Here is a 21,165-nt window from a genome sequence, read left to right as displayed (position 1 = left end):
AGATATGCCCTGTTCATGGATAGGAGAACCTACATTGCCAAAATGGCCAAAAGTCCATTCCAAAAGCCACATACAGATTTAATGCAATCCTAATCAAAACAATAGCATTCCTTACACAAACAGAAACAATACTCCTAAAATTTATATGGAAGGGGAAGAGACCCAGAACAGCAAAAGCAATCCTAGGCAATAGGAGAAACCATAAGGAATTAAAATCCCAGATTTCAAGTTATATTACATAACTATAGTGATAAAAGCAACATGGAGCTGGGCATGGTGGCACATGCCTGCAATCCCAGCACTCAGGAGACTGAGACAGGAGGACTGCTGTGAGTTCAAGTTTAGCCTGTGCTACAAAGTGAGCTCAAGGCCAGCCTGAACTGTACAGTGAGACCCTGTCTCAAAAAGATCCCCCCCCACCAAAAAAAAGCACAACATGGTGCTGGCATGAAAACGGCCATAGGGATCAATGAAACAGAGCAGACAATGCAGAAAGAAGCCCAGGTACACTCAGCCATCTGAGCTTTGACAGAAAGGTCAAAAATTACGCTGGAGGAAAGACAGCCTCTTTAATAAATGATGCTGACAAAACTGGCTGTTCACATAGAAAAGACTATCTCAAACATTTGTATCTCTGACCATATACTAAAACCAAAACGGATCAAACATTTAAATATTAAAAACACAGCCAGGCATGGTGGTACATGCTAAAAGTTTGAGGTCAGCCTGAACTACTACAGATACACTGTCTTAAAAAAATAAAAATGAAAAATAAATACAATCTGCTGAAAGATAAAGATAAAACTAAATATTTACTAAACTAGTCTCCCTAGACTGTTCAGGCTGACCTCAAACTCACACTCATTCTATTTCAGCACTCCCATTCCCACTGGGAGTATAGGTGTGTGCCACCATGTCCCATAAGGTAAAAACTCTGAGACATAGGCAAGGACTTTATGAACAAATCCCAACTGTGTTAGAAACAGTATCAAGCAAGAATCAACAAATGGAATCAAATCAAATATAAAAGTTTTGGTACAGCAAAGGAAATAACCAACACAGTGAAGAAAGAAGCTATGTAACAGGGAGAATTTTACCAGATACTCCTAAGATAGAGCACTAATATCCAGAATATATGTAGAATTTTAAAAAATTAGACTTCCCAAATGTAAAAGCCCAATCAAAAAAGAGACACATGAATGAGTACAGATGAAGTATAAACGGCCAATAAGTAGAGGAAAAAAATGATCAACATCTCTGATCATTCTGAAACAGGTAAATTAAAACAACCCAGAGATTCTTATTCTCGAGTTTATGGACATGAACAAAATGCAGACAAACTTACATCTGAGAAGAATGTGTGTTCTGCTGTTGTAGGGTGGAATATCCTGTAGATATCTACTAAGTTCTTTTGTTCAAAGATTTGGTTCAGTTCTGATATTTCTTTGTTGTACTTTTGTGTAACTGACCTATGTATTTGCGACAGTGGGCTACTGAGAACTTCCAATACAACTGTATTAGTGCTTACTTGATTTTTCATGCTGTTATTATTTGTTTTATATAGTTGGGTGTGCTGGCATTTGGTGCATATGATTATTAATCTCTTCCTCTTAGACTGTTTTCCCTTAACAAGGATGTAGTTACTAACATTTTTTGTCTCCTCTGATCAGTCTTGGCTTGAAATCTACTTTGTCTGCAATAGAATAGCTACCCCTGCTTTTTTTTAGGTTCTTTTCTCAGGGAGTGTTGTTTTTCATGCTCTGCCTTTCAGTCTATGAATTTTTCTTCAGTTAAATGTGTTCCTTATATGAAGCACATTGTTAGAGATTATTTCTTGATCCACTCTGCCAATCTGTTTGTCTGGTGAATTGAGACCATATACATTGATGCTCATAACTGTTATGTATTGATTTATTTTTGTCATATAATGAAAAATCAGGACATAGCACAAATGATATAAAAAAAACTGTTCACAGATGTCATGGTAGAAAAGTTCCCTGGCAGAGAAAAACTATCTGACAAATACAGGTAAGTGAGGCATATAGAACTTCAATTAGCCACAATTAAAAAAACAAAACAAAACAAAACACCCCCAGGTGTATTGCAGTCAAGATTCCGCAAATTCAGCACATCAATAGAACCTTAAAAGCTGTTAGGCAAAAGAAATAAATCCCCTATAAAGGAAAGCCCATCAGCATCACAGCTGACTTCTCAGTACAAATCCTCAAGTCATAGCTTGGAGTGAAGTACTTCAAGTTCCAAAGGAAAACAACCTACAACCCAGACTGATACATACTACAAAACTATCTTTCAAAACTGATGGAGAAATACGATACTTCCATGACAAAGAACATCTGAGGATATGTATGACCACCAAACCAGCAGTTCAAAATGGTCTGAAGGACATTTTACAAAGAGGTAACAAGGACCACAACTCCATGAACCCCAGAAGAAGGACTCTAACAGGCCAGGCAAACAGCTAAACAGAGAGATGGGGGGATGGGGGAATGAGCAGGAGCCAACAAAAGGAAAATAATATGACAAGGATAAGTCAATACAGTTATAACCATCAGTATTACTGGTCTCAATTCACCAATCAAAAGACACAAATTGGCAGAATGGATCAAGAAATAAGATCCAACTGGGTATTGTGGCACACACCATGCACTCAAGAGGCTGAGACAGGAGGGCAGCTGTTGAGTTTGAGGCCAGCCTGGGCTACAAAGTGAGCTCAAGGCTAGCCTGAATTGCATAGTGAGACCCTCAAAAAGAACCCCCCCCCCCGCAAGAAAAAAAAACTCCAAATAAGATCCAATGATATGCTGCACATAACAAACATTTAATTCAAAAGGAAATTCACAGACTGAAAGTCAAAGGATTGAAAACAATATTCCATGTGACAGGAACACAGAAAAAAAGCAGAGGTAGTTACTCTATTTGCAGGCAAAGTGAATTTCAAGCCAACACTGATTGAGAGAGATAAAGAAGGTCACTATATCCTTGTAAAGGGAACATCCAAAAGAAGAGATATCATAAATACATATGCAACAAATACCAGCACACCCAACTATGTAAAACAAATATTAATAGTCTTAAAATCAAGTAAGTACTAATACATTTATATTGGGGGATCTCAAAACCCCACTATCATAAAGACAGATCTAGACAAAAAAAAAAAAACCAACAATGAAATACTGCAACTGAACCAAACTTTTGAACAAATGAGCTTAGTAGATGTCTACACAGTAATCCACCCAACAACATCAGAAATACACATTCTTCTCAGCTGCACATGGGACGTTCTCCAAAACAGACCACATACTATCTCATAGAACATAGTTAAATAAATACAAAGGAATCAAAATTATCCCATGCATGATCAGATTATAGTGTAATGAAACTGGAAATTAATAGCAAAAGAAATCCCAAGGACTTCACAAACATATAGAAATTAAATAGCACCCTCCTGAACAACCAACAGGTCACAGACAAAATTAAAGAAGGAATTAGAAAGTTTCTACAATTAAGTGATAACAATACAACATACTTGGACTTATGGGACACAATGAAAGCAGTCCTAAGAGGGAAATTTATAGCAGTGAATACCCCTATCAGGAAAACAGAGCAGGCACAAATGAACTACTTAATGGTGAACCTCAAACTTCTAGAAAAAGAACAGGCCAAGCCAAAAGCTCCTTTGAGGGAGGAAATTTTAAAGATCAGAGCAGAAATTAACACACTGGAGTCTAAAAAAATACGAAGAATCAGTGAATTGAAGAGCTGGTTCTTTGGAAGATTAAATAAAATCGACAAACCCTTAGCCAACTTTATCAACAAAAAGGAAAGACTCAAATCCATGCAATTAGGAATAAAAAGGGTAAAATCACAACAGACCCCACAGAAATCCAGAAGATCATTTATATCTACTTTAAAAATTTATACTGTAGTCTACAGCCATACCACCCTGAACGTGCCCCGTCTTGTCTGATCTTGGAAGCTAAGCAGGATAGGGCCTGGTTAGTACTTGGATGGGAAAATTTATATTCTAATCAGATGGAAAATGCAGAAGAAATGAACAGACACCTAGATACACATTAATTACCAAAGCTGAATTTAGAAGATATAAACATCCTAAATAAACCAGTATCAACCAATGAAATCAAAGATATAATTAAAAACCTACCAACAAAGAAAAGCCCTGAGGAATTCACTGCTGAATTCTGCAAGAAATTTAGAGAAGACTTAACACCACTTCTCAAACTTTAATGAAACTGAAGGGAAGTAATACTCCAAATTCATTCCTAGAAGCAAGCATTATGTTAATTACAAAACTGGAGAAGGACCCAACTAAGAAAAAGAATTACAGGTCAATCTCCCTCATGAACATAGATGCAAAATTCCTCAATAAGAGCAAGTGATACAGCTCAGTGGCACAGCACCTGCCTGGCAAGTGCAAGGTCCTGAGTTGGATTTCCAGTACAAAAAACTAGCAAATGAACAAACAAACAACCTATTTAATAAAAATCCTCAATAAGATACTGGCAAACAAATGCAGCAAATCATCAAGAAGGTTATACACCATGATCAGATGGGATTCATATCAGGGATTCAGGAATGGCTCAACATATGTAAATCAATAAATATAATACACCATATTAACAGAGCCAAGAGCAAAAATCATATGATCATCTCAATAGATGCAGAAAAAGCTTTTGACAAAGTCCAGTACCCATCCATGGTAAAAACCCTACAGAAAATTGGAATAGATGGTCTTTATCTCAATCTGATAAAAGCCATCTATGACAAACCAACAGCCAACATCATACTAAATGGACAAACATGAAATCTTTTGCTCTAATAGCAGGAACAAGACAAGGATGACCACTATCTCCATTCTTATTCAACACAGTTCTGGAAACTTTAACCAGAGCAATTAGACAAGAGAAATAAAAGGAATATGGATAGGAAAGGAAGAAGTGAAATTATCACTATTTGCAAATGATATGATACTTTACATGGAAGATCCCAAAACCTCCACAAGAACTAGAAGAGACCTAGAGTAGAAAAGGCAATTCTGGGCAACAAAGGTAAGGCGGGGGTATCACAATCACTGACTTGAAACTATACTATAAAGCTATGGTGATAGAAATAGTGTGGTATTGGCAAGCACAACAACTTGGGCTGGGAAGCTGGGCATAGTGGCACATGCCTGTAATCCCAGAACTCAGGAGACTATGGCAGGAGGATTGTTGTGAGTTCAAGACCAGCCTGGGCTACAAAGTGAGCTTAAGGCCAGCCTGAACTGCCTATCAAGACTCTATCTCAAAAAGACCAAAACAAACAAACAAACAACAACAAAAAAACACACCAACTTGGGCTGGGGGTGTAGCTCAGTGGCACAGTGCCTGCCTGGCAAGCTCAAAGCCCTGAGTTCTATTTCCAGTACTAAAAAAGGAAACAGTAAAAAAAGACACACATACACACAAAAAAAAACCCCTTAAAAATAACAACAAAGAAACCGAAATAAACAGACTTGAAGATTAATGGAACAGACTAAAAGATGGAGAAACAACTCCACATATACTCAGCCACCGCATCTTTGACAAAAGAGCCAAATACAGACACTGGAAGGAAGACAGCCTCTTTAATAAATGGTACTGGAAAAAATGGCTCTGCACATGCCCAAGATTAAAACTGGACCCATTATCTTTCACTATGCACTAAGCTAAATTCTAAATGGATCAAAGATCTAAATATTAAAACAGAGGGGCTGGGGATTTAGCTCAGCGGCAAAAGCGCCTGCCTGGCAAGCGCAAGGTCGTGAGTTCGGTTCCCGGTACCGGAGAAAAACCAAAAAACCAAAAAAAAAATAAAAAATAAAACAGAAACATTGAATCTGCTGAAAGGCACACTGGTGTAGGCAAAAACTTTATGAATAAAACCCTGATGTACAGGGGAACTATCACAAAAAAAATCAACAACTGGGATCTCATCTTAATAAAAAGCTATTGCACAACAAGAGAAACTACCAACAGAGTGAAGAGACAACCCACAATATAGGAAAAAATGTTTGTCCACTATTCCTCAAACGATTAGTATTGAGAATGTATAAAGAACTCAAAAAAAATCAGACCTCCCAGCTGGGCATGGCGGCGCACACCTGTAATCCCAGCACTTGGGAGTCTGAGGCAACAGGATCCTTGCGGGTTCAAGGCCAGCCTGGGCTACAAAGTGAGCTCAAGGTCAGCCTGAACTGCCTAGTGAGACCCTGTCTCAAAAAGACAAAAATCAGACCTCCCAAACTTAAACACCCAATCCAAAAATGGGCACCTGAGATGAATATATACTTCTCAGATGAAGAAATACAAATAGCAAATAAATGTATGTTCAACATCACTGATCATTTGAGAAATACAAATTAAAGCAACACAGATTCTATCTCACTCTGGAAAGAATGGCTATTATCAAGAAATCAACCAAGAACAAATGCTGGAGGGGCTGTGGTGAAAAAGGAACCCTTCTCCACTGTTGGGAGTGTAGACTGGTGCAACCACTGTGGAAAACAGTCTGGAGATTCCTCAAAAAACTAGGATTGAAGATTCCATTTGATCTAGCTATTCCCCTTTTGGGTATCTTTCCAGAAGAATTAAAAACATCGTATCACAGTGATATATGTGCATGCATGTTTACAGCAGAACAATTTGTAATAGCTACAGCTGGAAACAACCCAAATGTCCATTAACTGAGGAATGGATAAAAGAGACGTGGTCTTTTTATATAATGGAGTATTACTCAGCCACAAAGGATAAACTGCAGATTTTTATAGCTAATGGATGCAACTTTGACCATGCTCATAAGTGAAATAAACCAGATGCACATGTGTAAACCTCATATTGTCTCCCTCGTGTGAGAAGCTGAAAAGGTAAATAAGATCCAAAATGTACAAGAGATATTGGGAAATGTGAAGCAACATCAAAAGGAAAGAGAAACTGCAATGAGGGAATGGGGAAAAGGGAAAAGCTAAATAAATAAATAAACACACACACACACACACACACACACACACAAAAGATAGTTATACTACTAATTTCTCTTAGTTCATTAAAAAGAAAGGTTTGTGCTAACACTGGACAATTTAATGCCTGATATTCTGTACTCTAATTTAAAATTAACAGTATGCAATGTATTAACTATTGTTATCCCCCTATGATCTTGATTTGAAATTTTTTTTCTCTTTAAAAAAGGGGGGGGGGGCTGGGGATTTAGCCCAGCAAGCACAAGGTCATGAGTTCGATCCGGGTACTGGAAAACAAACAAAAGGTATAGTTCCTGAGACAGGAGAGGTCCTGAATGGGTTGTCCTACGCTTTCGACTGAACCAAGGGTATAGCACTTTTTTTTTTTTTTTTTGGTTTTTCTCCGGTACCGGGAACCAAACTCACGACCTTGCGCTTGCCAGGCAGGCGCTTTTGCCGCTGAGCTAAATCCCCAGCCCTATAGCACATTTAAAGCCAAGTGCTCTGCCTTTTTGCTACAACCTCAACTCGAAAAAAATTTTCCCACCACTATAACCCCTATCTATTATTATTTAAAACCAACTATCCTGTATGTACTTCCCACAAGGTCAACTGTCTGGAAATTTTTTTTTGGTCTTTTTGAGACAGGGTCTCACCTATGCAGTTCAGGCTATCCTTGAACTTACTTTGTAGACCATGCTGGCCTCAAAATCACAAAGATCCCCCTACCTCAGTCTCTACAGTGCTGGGATTACACGTGTGCGCCACCATACCCAGCTGAAAATTTTAAGTATTCAGAACAGATGGAACCAGAAAGCTAACAAAAGTGGACTGAATGTACCTTCAATAGAGCTCACAAAGTCCACACACTAAAGCTTATGCATATTTACATTTCTTCACAATGCAAGAGAATACTTTTTGTTTTTATGTACATCTGCTTTTGGAGATATATAAAATAAATAAAAATACATAAGAATTACATAAAAATAAAATAAACAGGAACCAGTTGCACTTGGGAGATCTAAGCTTCCTTTAGAAAGTTCAAGACCAGGGCTGGGAATATAGCTCAGCGGCACAAGCGCCTGCCTGGCTAGCGCAAGGTCCTGAGCTCAATTCTCAGTACCAAAAAAGAAGGACCAGTTTGTATTACACAGTGAGATCCTCTCTCACACTGCACCCGCCTAAAGTCATATGGCACTTTAATATATACATACTACCAGATTAAAATGTTTACTCAATTATCTTTCCCATGCTAAACCAAGAGGTCATCTTTGATTCCTAGCTCTACAGTTTTAGGAGTTTGGTAAATTTGATGAATGTATGAATTTTAGATGGTTTAGTAATAGTATTTCTTAGTGTACAACAGAATAAAAGCAGATTAGTGAATCAAGAGGCAAAATTATTTTATCAAAGAGCTTTAAATATCTGAACAGCACAGGTGGGCATCAACTAAATAAAGATAAGCTGATGCTCATAACTTATTCCTTGAAATAAATTTTAAATTGTATTGACTGTCTTACTTAATGTAGAGAAGACCAAGCCTACTCTCTACTCACAGGAATGTTTGCCCCCAGCACCACAAAATAAATATAAATAGATAAGGAAATTAGAGAATGACAGACCATACTGAAAGATCATCTCTTTAGGTCTTAAGTGGTAAAACTTGACATGAAATACTCTACCAATTTCTGAGACATCTGATAGGAGTTATCACTCCACAGATATATGATCTCTAGGAGTAAATGATATTTGCATAAAGATAATATTCTATTTATAAAATGACTAACTTCCCCAAAATTTAACTCTATCAGTAAGTGTAAGGAGTATTAAAAAATATTTTTCTCCAGAATCAAAAACCTTGTGCCAGTCACCAGTCTCTGGTCTTCGGGCCTTCTGAAAGTAACTTTCACAGTCTTATTGTGTCCGTTCACAATAACCCAGCCTGTACTGTTGGGTGTATGTAAAATATTTTTTTCCATTTCCCTCGTACTTTTACTTGGCTGAAATTTGCTCTGCAGAGCCTGTTTCTTCCTACCTCTAAATAAATGGGAAACTTTGCCGCCATTAAAAAACTTAAAAAAAAAAACAGGCAGATTAAAAAAGATACATGGCACATTAAATACATAGGCTACCCTTCAACAATTCTTTCTAAAGACTAACAAGACTAACAGAAAGCTTTCTGCTGCTGTGAAAACATGAGTTATTCAAATTTAATTTTTTGGCCGGACTTTTTTCTCACTAGGAAAAATTTTATTTTCCTCCCTAGCTTCATTAAGATAAACTGACAAGTAAAAATTATATATATTTATGACATACAGAGTCATGTTTTCATATATGCACACACTGCTTTAAGTCAGCTACACTGTGTTGTGTGCCAATTAAAGTAAACAATTAAAATTTAAGATAATTATCATATCTATTACCTCAAATACTGTTTTTCCCCCAGTACTGGGATTGAACCCCAGGCTTTTCTAAATTTGGGAGCAGAGAGAGGAAAGAATAAAAACAAAAATAAAAACGCACCCTGGAGGCCACAAGTTGGGTTACTGTGAGGAAAAGCCACGGTAGCCCTTTTAACTTTTTATTTTGATTTTTTTGTTTATTTTTTGAGATAAGGTCTTGTTATGTAGTTCAGGTTGGCTTGAAATCACTATGTAGCTGAGGCTGGCTTCAAATTTGTGGCAATCCTTCGGCCTCAGCCTCCTAAGTGCTGGGATTACAGGTATGTGCTACCACACCTGGCCTATTTTTTTGTTTTAAGACAGTCTCGCTAAGTCATTAAGCTGTGCAGGCTGGGCTCGAACTGGCAATCATCCTGCCTTAACCTCAAGAACCCTGGCAATGTGCATGCAAAAATAAAGTGCTGAAATTGCAAGCATGTATATATACAATTATACCCAGCTTATCACTTACCCTTTAATTGTGAGAACATTTATATCTTAGTAATATTCAAGTATACATTACTATTTCTAATTACCAGAACAACTTTAATGTCTGCATACATGTAACTGAGTAGTTTCTTGGCTTTTTGTTTTTTTTTGAGACAGGATCTTTCTATGTATTTCAGGCTTTCCTTGAACTCATGTAGCCCAGGTTAGCCTTGACCTCAGGTGATCCTCTAGAGCCTCCTGCAGCTGTGTAATTTCTTTCCTTGAAAAAACTTCTAACAACTCAACTGATATAACATGTTTAAGGCAATATACATGACTATCCATATCTGTGAAAGTCAAGAGATTGGGGAGATTAGTGAGAATTTGCCAGACAGTATTTTAAGAACTTGGTTGTTTATGATTATACTATCTACTTGAATGAATTTGCACACTTTTAGAAAGGATGAGAATTAGGAAGTATTACAAATCTTTTACTTTGAAAGTAAATTCTTGGCCTAATACTCTTTAAAATTCCCTGATTTGTAAGTGAATTTTCTAAAATCCTAAATCAAATTCTATGCACTAAATACCCACCATTCCAAAATATCAATAGTTGTTTTACGATAAAAATGACTCAGAAAAAATTAACACTAGTGGTTATACTACCTAACACTTAATAAATGCTCTATTTACTTATTTATTTTTGAGACAGGGTTTCACTATGTAGTTCAGGCTGGCCTGGAACTCACAGCGATCTTCCTGCCTCAGCTTTCAAGTGCTGGGATTACAGGGTGGGATTTATGTGTGCCACCATGCCCAGCCTAAGCATTTTATTCTGTGTTAATAAGAACTTTATATGTACTACTCATTTAATTCTTTCAAAAAAACCTTTTAAATTAGGTAGTTAGTTCTATTTCATATTTTTTTTTTTTTTTTTTTTTTTTTTTTTGGTTTTTCTCTGGTACCGGGAACCGAACTCACGACCTTGCGCTTGCCAGGCAGGCACTTTTGCCGCTGAGCTAAATCCCCAGCCCTCTATTTCATATTAAGAGGAAAATAAACCTGCATGTGACTTACACCCAGCTAGTATATGCTGGAGCTAGGATTTGAGGTAATATATTGTGCTAAAAATAACTCTGAAGTCTTACTTTTCTCAATTTTAACAAAATTTTTCCCTATTAGATGTTTTAAAAGAAAAATAAGCTGGGCCTCTTAGTATACACTTCTAATCCCAGCTACTTGGGAGGCTGAGCTAAGAATATCAAGTTCAAGGCCAGCCTAGGCAAATTAGTGAGACTCTGTCTCCAAATTGGGGAGCTGAGGATATATACAGGTTAGTAGTAAAACACTTGCCTAGCATGCTTGAGGCCGAGTTCAATCCTCAGTAGTATTTAACAGAAACAAAGAAATTATGCTAACCACTTAAGAGAAAAACATAAATGTTACAAGCACCACTCTCAGTATTTTTTTTGTTTTGTTTTGTTTTTCCAGTACCGGGAATCGAAGTCATGACCTTGCACTTGCCAGGCAGGCACTGTGCCGCTGAGCTAAATCCCCAGCCCTTCTACTCAGTATTAATAATTATTGATAACAACTTAAAAAGGTATTAAGCTTTTTTGTTTTTGTACATCATCAGTCGTTAAATATGTCTAGTGATAAAGAACAGCATTAGGGGCTGGGGATTTAGCTCAGTGGCAAAGTGCCTGCCTGGCAAGCGCAAGGTCATGAGTTCGATTCCCGGTACTGGAAAACAAACAAACAAACAAAAAAAAAACAGCATTGCTATAGATGGCTGAAAATGATACTTCCCAAGTACAGAAAAAGCAGCATATCCTAGAAGGGACAAAGAATGACTAGTAAAAACACACTAGCAGGAATTAGTTCCCACACAGAGATATAGATAATATGTAATTTGAGCAGTACAAAATACTGGTAATTCACAAACTAGAACAGCTGCAGTATTTTAGAAAACCTGTGAAACCCACAGTTCAACAGAAAGAAGGTAGAAGAGGAGGGAAGGAAGGAGAGAGGGGAGCAGGGAGAAAAGAGAGCTGGTCAATTATTCCACTTCTAGGAGAACTACTTTAGTACAAACACACCATTAACTACTGTGAAGACATAAAGCAGCGAATTTTAGCATGCATCAGAACCCAGGGAAGAACCGTTTACATCCAGAATGCAGGCCCTACTCTAGTGTTTTGATTCAGTATGGAAATTTTTACTTTATTAAATTCCTAGAAAATGCAGATGCTTTTGGAACAGGCAATTTCTGAGATCCAGTGTTCTAAACTAAAGCTCAGTAATTACAGCATCAGCCAGGTGTGGTGGCTCACACTTGTAATCTGAAACAAGACCCTGTCTCATAAAAGGAAAACAACAACAGAACATCACAGCAACAGCAAGAGAAATATTATTATGTCCATGTAGTTCCATCATCTAACCTCTAGAGTTGACTAAGACTCTTTTGATTAGTATATACCAAATTAAGGTTGTGGTGTAAAGCATTTCTCTCTAAAAACAAGAAAGAATTAACTCTATGCAATTTTATGCACTGTATAATTTACACTGGGGGTCCATTTGTTCCTAAGTATCATTTAAATGTCTTCTTAAACATTTGCTACTTATGTGTGTTTACTTTGGTTTGAGAGAGTGTCTCACTATATATGCCAGGGTGGGCTTGAACTATGTAGCCCATAGCTGGCTTCAAACTTGTGGCAATCCTTCTGCCTCAGCCTTTGGAGTGCTGGGATTATAGGAGTACGGTACCAAACCAGGCTAGATTTGCTTTTTACAAGACATATTCACTAGACATGTTTACAATTTTCGAGTATTCAAGCCCTATTCATCCAATAAGCACTTACAGAGCAGCTCAGCCCAGAGTTGATGTACCACAATAAAGATGTAACACAACTTCCTGAAACTAATGCTCCTTACTGATCTTTGGGCTAAGTTCAGACAAACAACAGGAACATAAATACGCAGACTTTAAACCTCCACATACAAGCTACAACTCCCCAAAATGCTAAGACTGTCACTGGGCTACCTGGCCTCATCCAGTGTGCTACAGAGTCAAGGGAGTGTGAATAATGGTGAGGCAACAATTCCTAAGTCACCATTTTTAGGAAGAACCACAGGAATTATAGGATGTTAGAGAAGCCACACATTCAAGAATGCGGCATATGATTTCCACCTTAGAACACAACTGAGATGAAAAATTCATTTCAGACCAAATATTACTAGATACATGTAGCCAAGTAACAAAAAGAAAACCCCAAACAAAAAAAACAAAACTACGGCTGAGGGCCGGGGATATAGCTCAGCAGTACAAGCACCTGCCTGGCAAGCACAAAGTCCTGAGTTCGATTCCTGGTACAAACAAATCCCCCCCCAAAAAAAAACTATGTTGAAATGTGGAACAATTGAGCAGGTTCATTTGTTAGATAGTTACTATCGTATCAGGGGAAACAAAAATACAAACAAGATAGCTAACATAATTGTACTACTAATTTCTATTGGTTTACTGAAAGGAATAGTCAGTGAGTAATTTTAAAAAAATGTTTTGGACCAATTTTGCATGCTTCTCTCTGGTAATGTGAACAACTACTTTAAAGATAACAATATACAATATAGGGCCAGGATACAGCTCCGTGGCACAGCACCCGCCTGGCAAGGGCAAAGACTAGCTGTTAGCAGAGAGCATAGAAGTACAGTGCTCATAGTTGTAATCATAACGGTATTCCACGTCTTGAAAAATTAATATGTAATTAGAATACTAAAAAAGCACCCACTAACAGAAACTGTTAAAGTTCCCATTGCAGTTGTTCTAAGCACCCAGATGTAGCTGTACAAGGAGAAAACTGAAGAAAATCTCACACACAGAAATGGAAATCTCAGCTGGGGACAGTGGTGCACACCTGCAATGCCAGATGAGGCTGAGAGGCAAGATCATCACAAATTTGCGGTCAGTCTGCACACCAGTGAGCTCTTGGCTCAAAATTTGTTTATTTACTTATTTATTTTTTGTCTTTTTGAGACAGGGTCCCTATGTAGTTCAGGCTGGCCCTGAGCTTACTTTGTAGCTCAGGTTGGCCTCGAACTTGAAATGATCCTCCTGCTCAGCCTCCCAAGTGCTGGGATCGTAGGTGTGTGCCACCACTCCCGGCTCTCAAAATTTTAAAAAATGAAAATTAAAATAAAGGGCTAGGGATATAGCTCACTGGAAAAATACATCCCTAGCATGAGCAATGCCCCAAGTTCAATCCCTAGTCTGGCAAAATCCAAAAAACCACAAAAAAAAACAAAAAACCTAAAACAATGTTAACTATTTTGTATTGCAAGCATAGATAATTAATATGGAAAATCTTTTGTTTTGACAAGGTCTCATTTCGGAGTTCAGGCTAGCCTTGAACTCACCACATAGCCCAAACTGGCCTAAGACTTGCAGCAATCCTCCTGCTTCAGCTTCCCAAGTGCAGGATTACAGGTATGTGCCTGCACATCTGGCAGAAAATCTTTCTAAAAAATTCATTAATGAAATGTAGACAATCTAAATGGTGTTAAATGGACATTATATGCAATTATATAAATATATATACACACATATACATACCCACACATGTATCAGGAAATAGAGATATGTATAAATTTTTCTTTCACAGATTTGAGTCTTTTTCCATTAGGAAAAACTACACTTAGAATATAATCAGATTATTAAATAAACAAAAATTTTAGTCTTAGGCTCTTGAAAGCTCCCTAGGAATTTAGTTATACTATATCCTATAATATGTATCTCAGAGTTTCCATTATTTTAATATATACTGTGAAAGCGGGGCAGAGTATCAAGTCTCAAATCTTTCTGGCCCAGATATTTAAGCCAGAACTCCTACATACTTTGGGAAATCCTGCTACTGGCAGTCAAGTAGTAGAAGTGGTGGACATGACCTAGCAATCTTTAAAACTCTTATTAAAGGAGTCAGTGGGCTTTGGCCCAAATTGCTTTTAGAGACTGAATCTTTAAAGACAATATTCACTACTATATTAGACAAGACGTATTAAAGAAACTGCAAAGGATATGTAATATATTATACATTAATGTTTTTTTAAAGCCAGGTTTTCTGATTCAAAATAGAAGCTTCATGATATGGACAACTTTGCTGATGCTTAAGCACTATTGAAAAACAAACATTTAAACAATATAACATTAACATGGCGCACAAAAGCAGCTGAAAATAATTGTTATGCTGCTGAGTCTATTTATCTTAAGCATGTTTCCTATGCATGGGGGAAAAAACTGGCAGAAAAACTGTATTATTTACCTTACTAGATGGATTTGAGATTTTGAATTCTCATATGTATTTGTTTATCATTACCCACTAAACACATGTATAACTTTTGCTTCTAAGAGATGAATTCTAAGAAATTGCTACATGACAGTGGGAATAACTGTTTCACGTATTTCAAGACTTTTTGAAAGTATGGAATTAAAAAACAGCCACAAATACCTTTAAAAATATACTGAAGCTTAATTACATATCCCTTACAAAATACTGAATCTTAAACAGGCGTGGTGGTGCACGCCTGTAGCTGCAGTGCTTGGGAGGCTGAGGCAGGAGGACCCCTGCAACTTCAAGCCCAGCCTGTGCTACAAAATGAGCTCAAGGCCAGCCTGAACTGCATAGCAAGACCCTGTTTAAAAAGACAAAATAAAAACACAAAAAAAAAACCCCAAACTGAATCTCAGTCATGTGATTCCTCTGATATCATCTAATTCAGAAGCTTCATTGAGGAACTGGGAGTTTAAGGGTGGGTAAAAAGGGGGTGAATATGATCAAATTACATTACTTAGGCACTGAAGCCTTTCCCCCCAAAAAAGTGAAACTAGGAGGCTAGGAGGGGTATTGATGGGGGAGCTGAAAATGATTAAATATATTGTATGCATTTATGAATCTGCCAAAATGAAACCCATCAATCTGTAAAACAAATATGCACTAATAAAAAATTAAAGAGATCTGGGAATGCTGGCACACTCCTATAATACAAGCACTCAGGAGCCTGAAGCAGAATGATCGCAGGAAGTTGAGGTCAGCCTAGGCTACATGATGAGTTCAAGGTCAGCCTGACCTAGTAAGACCTCATCTCAAAAAAACCCCAAATAGATGGATAGCTAGAACTTCACTTCACAGAAGCAAGTTAAGCCCCAAAGAGGCTGTTTTGCCTGTTACGTGAGCTTTTTTTATTAAATCCAATTCTCTAATTTGCAGACAAATTGACAAAAATTTGTTAGTTGTCTCCTTTCTAAACTGTGCCTTATGTTCTTCTAATATCCGTCCTACTATAACTGCTGCACAGTGTTTACCTTTTCTCCTCTTTCATCTTTTCCCCCAGATCTCATTTTCCTGGAAATGCTCTTTTCCATTAATGACTTGCCTTTTCTAGTCTCGCATTCAAAAGGATACTCTTACATGTATGCAGTATTGCGAAAACTATGAACAGTCAAGTACGTGAAGTCCCCAACTTATGAACAAGTTAAATTCTGGGAGAGTATTTGCAAGTCGGACTCATTTGTAAGTTTCGATAAAGCCAGTCACATGTACCTTTGACACAAGTCTCCAGATCACCACTGCTTCTCCTCTCGCTTCCAGACATCCTGGGCTCTGACTGCACACTGCACCACCGTACACTATCACACTGTACAGTAAGTGCACAGCCGCACAGCCATGACAATGTCTGGCAGACATGTGAGCTACTTCTGTGATTACTCTGCATCTACAAATGTTCATGTGAGGTCCACTCATATTTGTGGAAGTTTACAACTCTAATGTTTGTAAGTTCGGGACTTACTGTATATACAGAATAAGAATTTAAGGCCAGGCGTGGTGGTGCACACCTGTAATCCCAGCACTCAGGAGGCCAAAGCAGGAGGATCGTCACAAGCTCAAGATCAGCCTGGGCCACAACCTGAGCTCAAGGCCACCCTGCACTGCAGAGCAAGACCCTGTCTCAAAAAGATCCCCCCAAAAAGAATTCAAAGTTAACTCTTTCACTGTTCATTCTAAATACAATATAACTGAGCATGTATTAAGAAGCTTCCATTACCAAGAAACAGAATCCAAATCAAATCTTACTATTTGAGAAATCAATTCAACTCACACTTATGTATTTTAGCTACAGTACAACCATGTTCCAGATTAACCAGGCAATCAAAACGTAAAAGGCTGTCATCTCAACAAAAATCAAAGTAGAAAGGTGGGTTTTCAAGCTTGAGGTCTCGTGAACGGTTCTTTTCTTTCCTATGCAGTCAACTTAGGTACTCATAATCACACAATTCAAACACCAAAATGTTTTTTGTCACTGTATGATTCAATTAGAAGAAGAAAAAGAAAATCTTACCCCCAATGGTACTCTCTTGAAATTCATGAAACTGGCCTTTCACAAAACGAAGCACTAGGCTTGATTTGCCAACAGCAGACTCTCCCAGAAGTACTAATTTGAACTGGCATATTTTATTTCCAGTATTTGGCCCGTTAGGTCTTGTTGCTCCTCGATTAGCCATGTCCAAATATGAAAGAAATCCCTAATTTCAGACTCCTAAATGAACTGCCAGGATGCAAGGTGTTGAATTTTTCTTTCTGGAGGTAAAGAAATCTGCAAAGAAACAAAGATACAAATTACTAAAACAAAACAAATCTAACATAAATTACATTAATACGTTTTGTCCACCGCATATTATTGTATAATTATTATAATTCCAAGTGGACATTCAACTTTGTTTTACTATCTTTTTAAGAAAACAGCCCGGTGTGGTGGAGCACATCTGTAATCCCAGCACTCAAGAGGCTGAGGCAGGAGGATCGCTGCAAGTTTGAGACCATCCTGGACTACAAAGTGAGCTCAAGACCAGTCTGAACTGCAGAGCAAGACCCTGTCTCAAAGACAAAAAAGAGAAAGAAAAAAAAAAAAAATCGAAAGGCTTAAGATTCAAACCTCACATTACTTTGGAATTTTCAGGGCTTTGAAAACAACAACAAAAAAGCTACTCTTCATTACAGACTTTGCTTTATGCCAAGTAATATTTTATGTATTTAACATAGCCACCACATAGAGTTAGGTACTATGTACACCCCTTGTAAATGAGGAAACAGAGACAGAAAGGTTAAGTAACTTAACTGAAGTCATACAGTAACTGTGACAAAGGTGACAGAGCTAAGTTTCAAGCCCAGCAACCTGAGAGGTGACTCAAGAGCTCGGGTTCTAAAGTCAAACTGCCTAGGTTAAAATTATTCTGAGGAAAATTAATAAATGAAAAGCTTCTAAATACAACCTAGAGTTTGGTATCTCATGGCCTCTGGTTAAATAAAATGCTTTTCATTTAATTAATGGAAATTTTAGAGAAAAAATACATTAAAAGCTCCCAGACTTATGTGCCTAGTGGATAAAAGACTTAAACCTGTTCCCTTATCTGCTCATACATAGAGATCCTGTCTCAAAAAAAAAAAAAAAAAAAAAAAAAAAGAAAGCTAACAGTTGTTCTTTATTTAGTGGGACTACTAGTGATTTACTAGTTTAGCCTCATCTTTGATCAGAATCTAATGGTTACTAACAAAATATATTAAACTGCCCAGCTACTCAGAAGGCTGAGGCTGGACGACTGCAAGCCTGAGGTTAGCCCTTTACAACTCAGTGAGACTGTCCCAACCTAAGATTTCAAAAGAGGACCGTGAATGTAGCTCAGTGCTACAGCACTTGCCTACTGCGTGCAAGGCCATTCAATCCTATATAGCCAGTCTGGGATACAAAGTGAGTGGAAGGCCAGTCTGAACTGCAAAGAGAGACTCTGTCTCAAAAGATAAAAAACAAAAAGAAATTTACCTTCCCTATAAAATTTGAGTCTATACAAAAAGCATCCCTGATAATGATGAATTTGTTAATAAACATATCCAGATCTTAGATCTCAAAACAGTAAAAACCACTTTTTTGTCTTATCTCATGCTCATTTATCTTTGAAGAGTCCTCCTTATCTTCTACCAATACATAATGTCACACTGCAGATGAAATGACAGGAACTACTTCCAACTGATGGGGTTATACAAGCCTTATATAAGGATATCTTACTTCACTCCTCTAAAATATACCAGATTTGAGCCAGGCGCGGTGGCACACTCCTGTAATCCCAGCACTTGGGAGGCTGAGGCGGGAGGATCATTGAGAGGTTGAGGCCAGCCTGGGCTACAAAAGTGAGCTCAAGGTCAGCCTGAACTGCATAGCAAGACCCTTTTTCAAAGAAGAGAGAAAAAAAAAAATACCAGATTTGGGAGTCTAATCTTGGCTATACCAATTTCCACCTATTCAAATTCTTTTAATATCCAAGTCTGTATTTCCATAATACCTAACTTGCATAGGTGCTGTGAGAAATGGGAAAATGTATGTAAACAATCTCTACTACACTGCTTACTGTATACCAATGACTGAAATTGGCAATTAAAGCAGCCCTTTGATGAGATAATGCTCATAGCTGAAAATAAGATACAGATTATCAATTTAAATCCTTTCCGAATGGCACTTAACTACATAACAATAAATTATCAAGATCATGCTCACTGGGTGTGATGGCCCAAGCCTATAATCCCGGTACTCAGAGAGGCTGACACAGGATGATCTCCATCAGTTCAAGACCAGCCTGAGACAAAAACAAAAAACAAACAAACAGCCGGGCGTGGTGGCGCACGCCTGTAATCCCAGCACTGGGGAGGCTGAGGCAGGAGGATTGTTGCAAGTTCCAGGCCAGCCTGGGCTACAAAGTGAGCTTAAGGCCAGCCTGAACTGCATACTGAGACACTGTCTCAAAAAGACAAAAAACAAACAAACAATCAAGGCCAGCCTCGGCTGCACACCCAGAGCCTGTCTCAAAAAACAAAACAAACCACCACAACAAAATGCTCTGAATTTCTATGGTACTTTCAAAATTTCAGGGAAACATTGTTACAGACAAACCAAACGAGATTCTAATTTAGGTCTTTCAAGGTTTAAAGTTACCGAATCATGTTTACCCTTAAATATGTCAATTTAAATTTAATAGTAGCAGTTACCATAACCTTAAGGTTAAAACTTATGTGTAAGGGCAGCCGGGCACGGTGGTGCATGCCTCTAATTCCACAGCCTCGGGAGACTGAGCCAGGAGGATCAATGAGAGTTCGAGGTTATTCCAGTTTATACGGTGACTTCAAGGCCAAGTGTCTCAAAAACCCAACCCAACCAAACCAACGGCATGGGCTAGCAGTGCAACTCAGCAAACTACTTACGCATGCAAGAGGCCCTGGGTTCAATCTCTTGCACGCACAGAAAATAAACAGACCAAAACAGAACAAAAACCTCACCTAATCCCTTACATTCACTATCAACTGAAACTTTTGCTTTTGCAAAATAAAGATTCTGCCTAAAATGCATTTTTAAATCTTTGGAAAACAATGTGCAGTCTATCGTTTAAAAAAAGAGCATCCTGTAATCAAAACATTACCGCTAGGCGTACTTTGTTTGCAACAACGCTACGAGTTCAGATTACCTGTTTTATCTTAAGAATAGATTCTGGGCAGGCCTGGGAGTACCCAGAGACTAACACATAGGAGTCTTTTCTTACCTGAAAGGCAACTGCTTAGACACTACGACTTCACTCCAGCAGGAAAAAACTAAACATAACAGATATGAGTTTAAAACGTCCCGAAGTCGGGGTGGGGGGATACCCAGCTTCCACGGGGGGAACACGAGAGCAGCTCTCAGGGTCTCTACTCCCTAGGAGAGCCCAACGGCCTAGTTCTCTCGCATCTCTCTAACGCCGCGGTGCACTGCCTCCCGCACGACGCGAGCGTCCCCGGACTGCCGGTTCAGCCGAGTTCCCACCGCTTCCACCACCGGTCTTCGCCAGGCGCCGGGGGCGGAGCTCCCCAAATTCACACCTGCCGCAATCGAGGCTCCGGGCTGGAGACCACCGGAGGAGCAGCGGCCGGCCGGCGCCGCCCGCGCCCGCGCAGAACCCCAGCCCCTCGGCCGTCCCGCACCCTCCCCGGGGCCCGGCCTAGTTCTGCCCGAGACCCCCGGGACCGCCGGGGCCGGGGCCAGGCACAGCCGCGGCCTCCAGCCCTCTCGCCACGGCGCCATCTTGAGAAGGGAAGAGGGTGACACCCGGCGCTCCCCGAGCCAGGCAGCCCCAAGTCGCGGTCGCTCCGGCCCCCGGAGGGATGCGTCACAGGGCCCGGCAGGACTGGGCGCCGGGATCCGCGGCGCGAG

At 38.9% G+C, this 21,165-nt stretch overlaps 1 protein-coding gene across 2 annotated transcripts in view; it reads right to left on the bottom strand.

Annotated features, from left to right (window-relative positions):
* Positions 1-21,165, bottom strand: part of Rab5a (RAB5A, member RAS oncogene family) — a 48,456-nt gene that overhangs the window by 26,127 nt on the left and 1,164 nt on the right. For both annotated transcript variants that reach the window (XM_013515692.1, XM_005387462.2), the window contains exon 2: positions 17,275-17,529. In XM_013515692.1, the coding sequence (XP_013371146.1) occupies positions 17,275-17,437 (163 nt within the window). In that variant the 5' untranslated portion in view covers positions 17,438-17,529. The remainder of the gene's footprint in view (positions 1-17,274; positions 17,530-21,165) is intronic.

This window comes from Chinchilla lanigera, unplaced genomic scaffold (genome assembly GCF_000276665.1).
Source record: "Chinchilla lanigera isolate Chin_1 unplaced genomic scaffold, ChiLan1.0 scaffold00029, whole genome shotgun sequence".
Lineage (NCBI taxonomy): Eukaryota > Metazoa > Chordata > Mammalia > Rodentia > Chinchillidae > Chinchilla > Chinchilla lanigera.
Note: the sequence above shows the minus strand (reverse complement) of the source record. Positions and strands in the feature narration are given on the sequence as shown.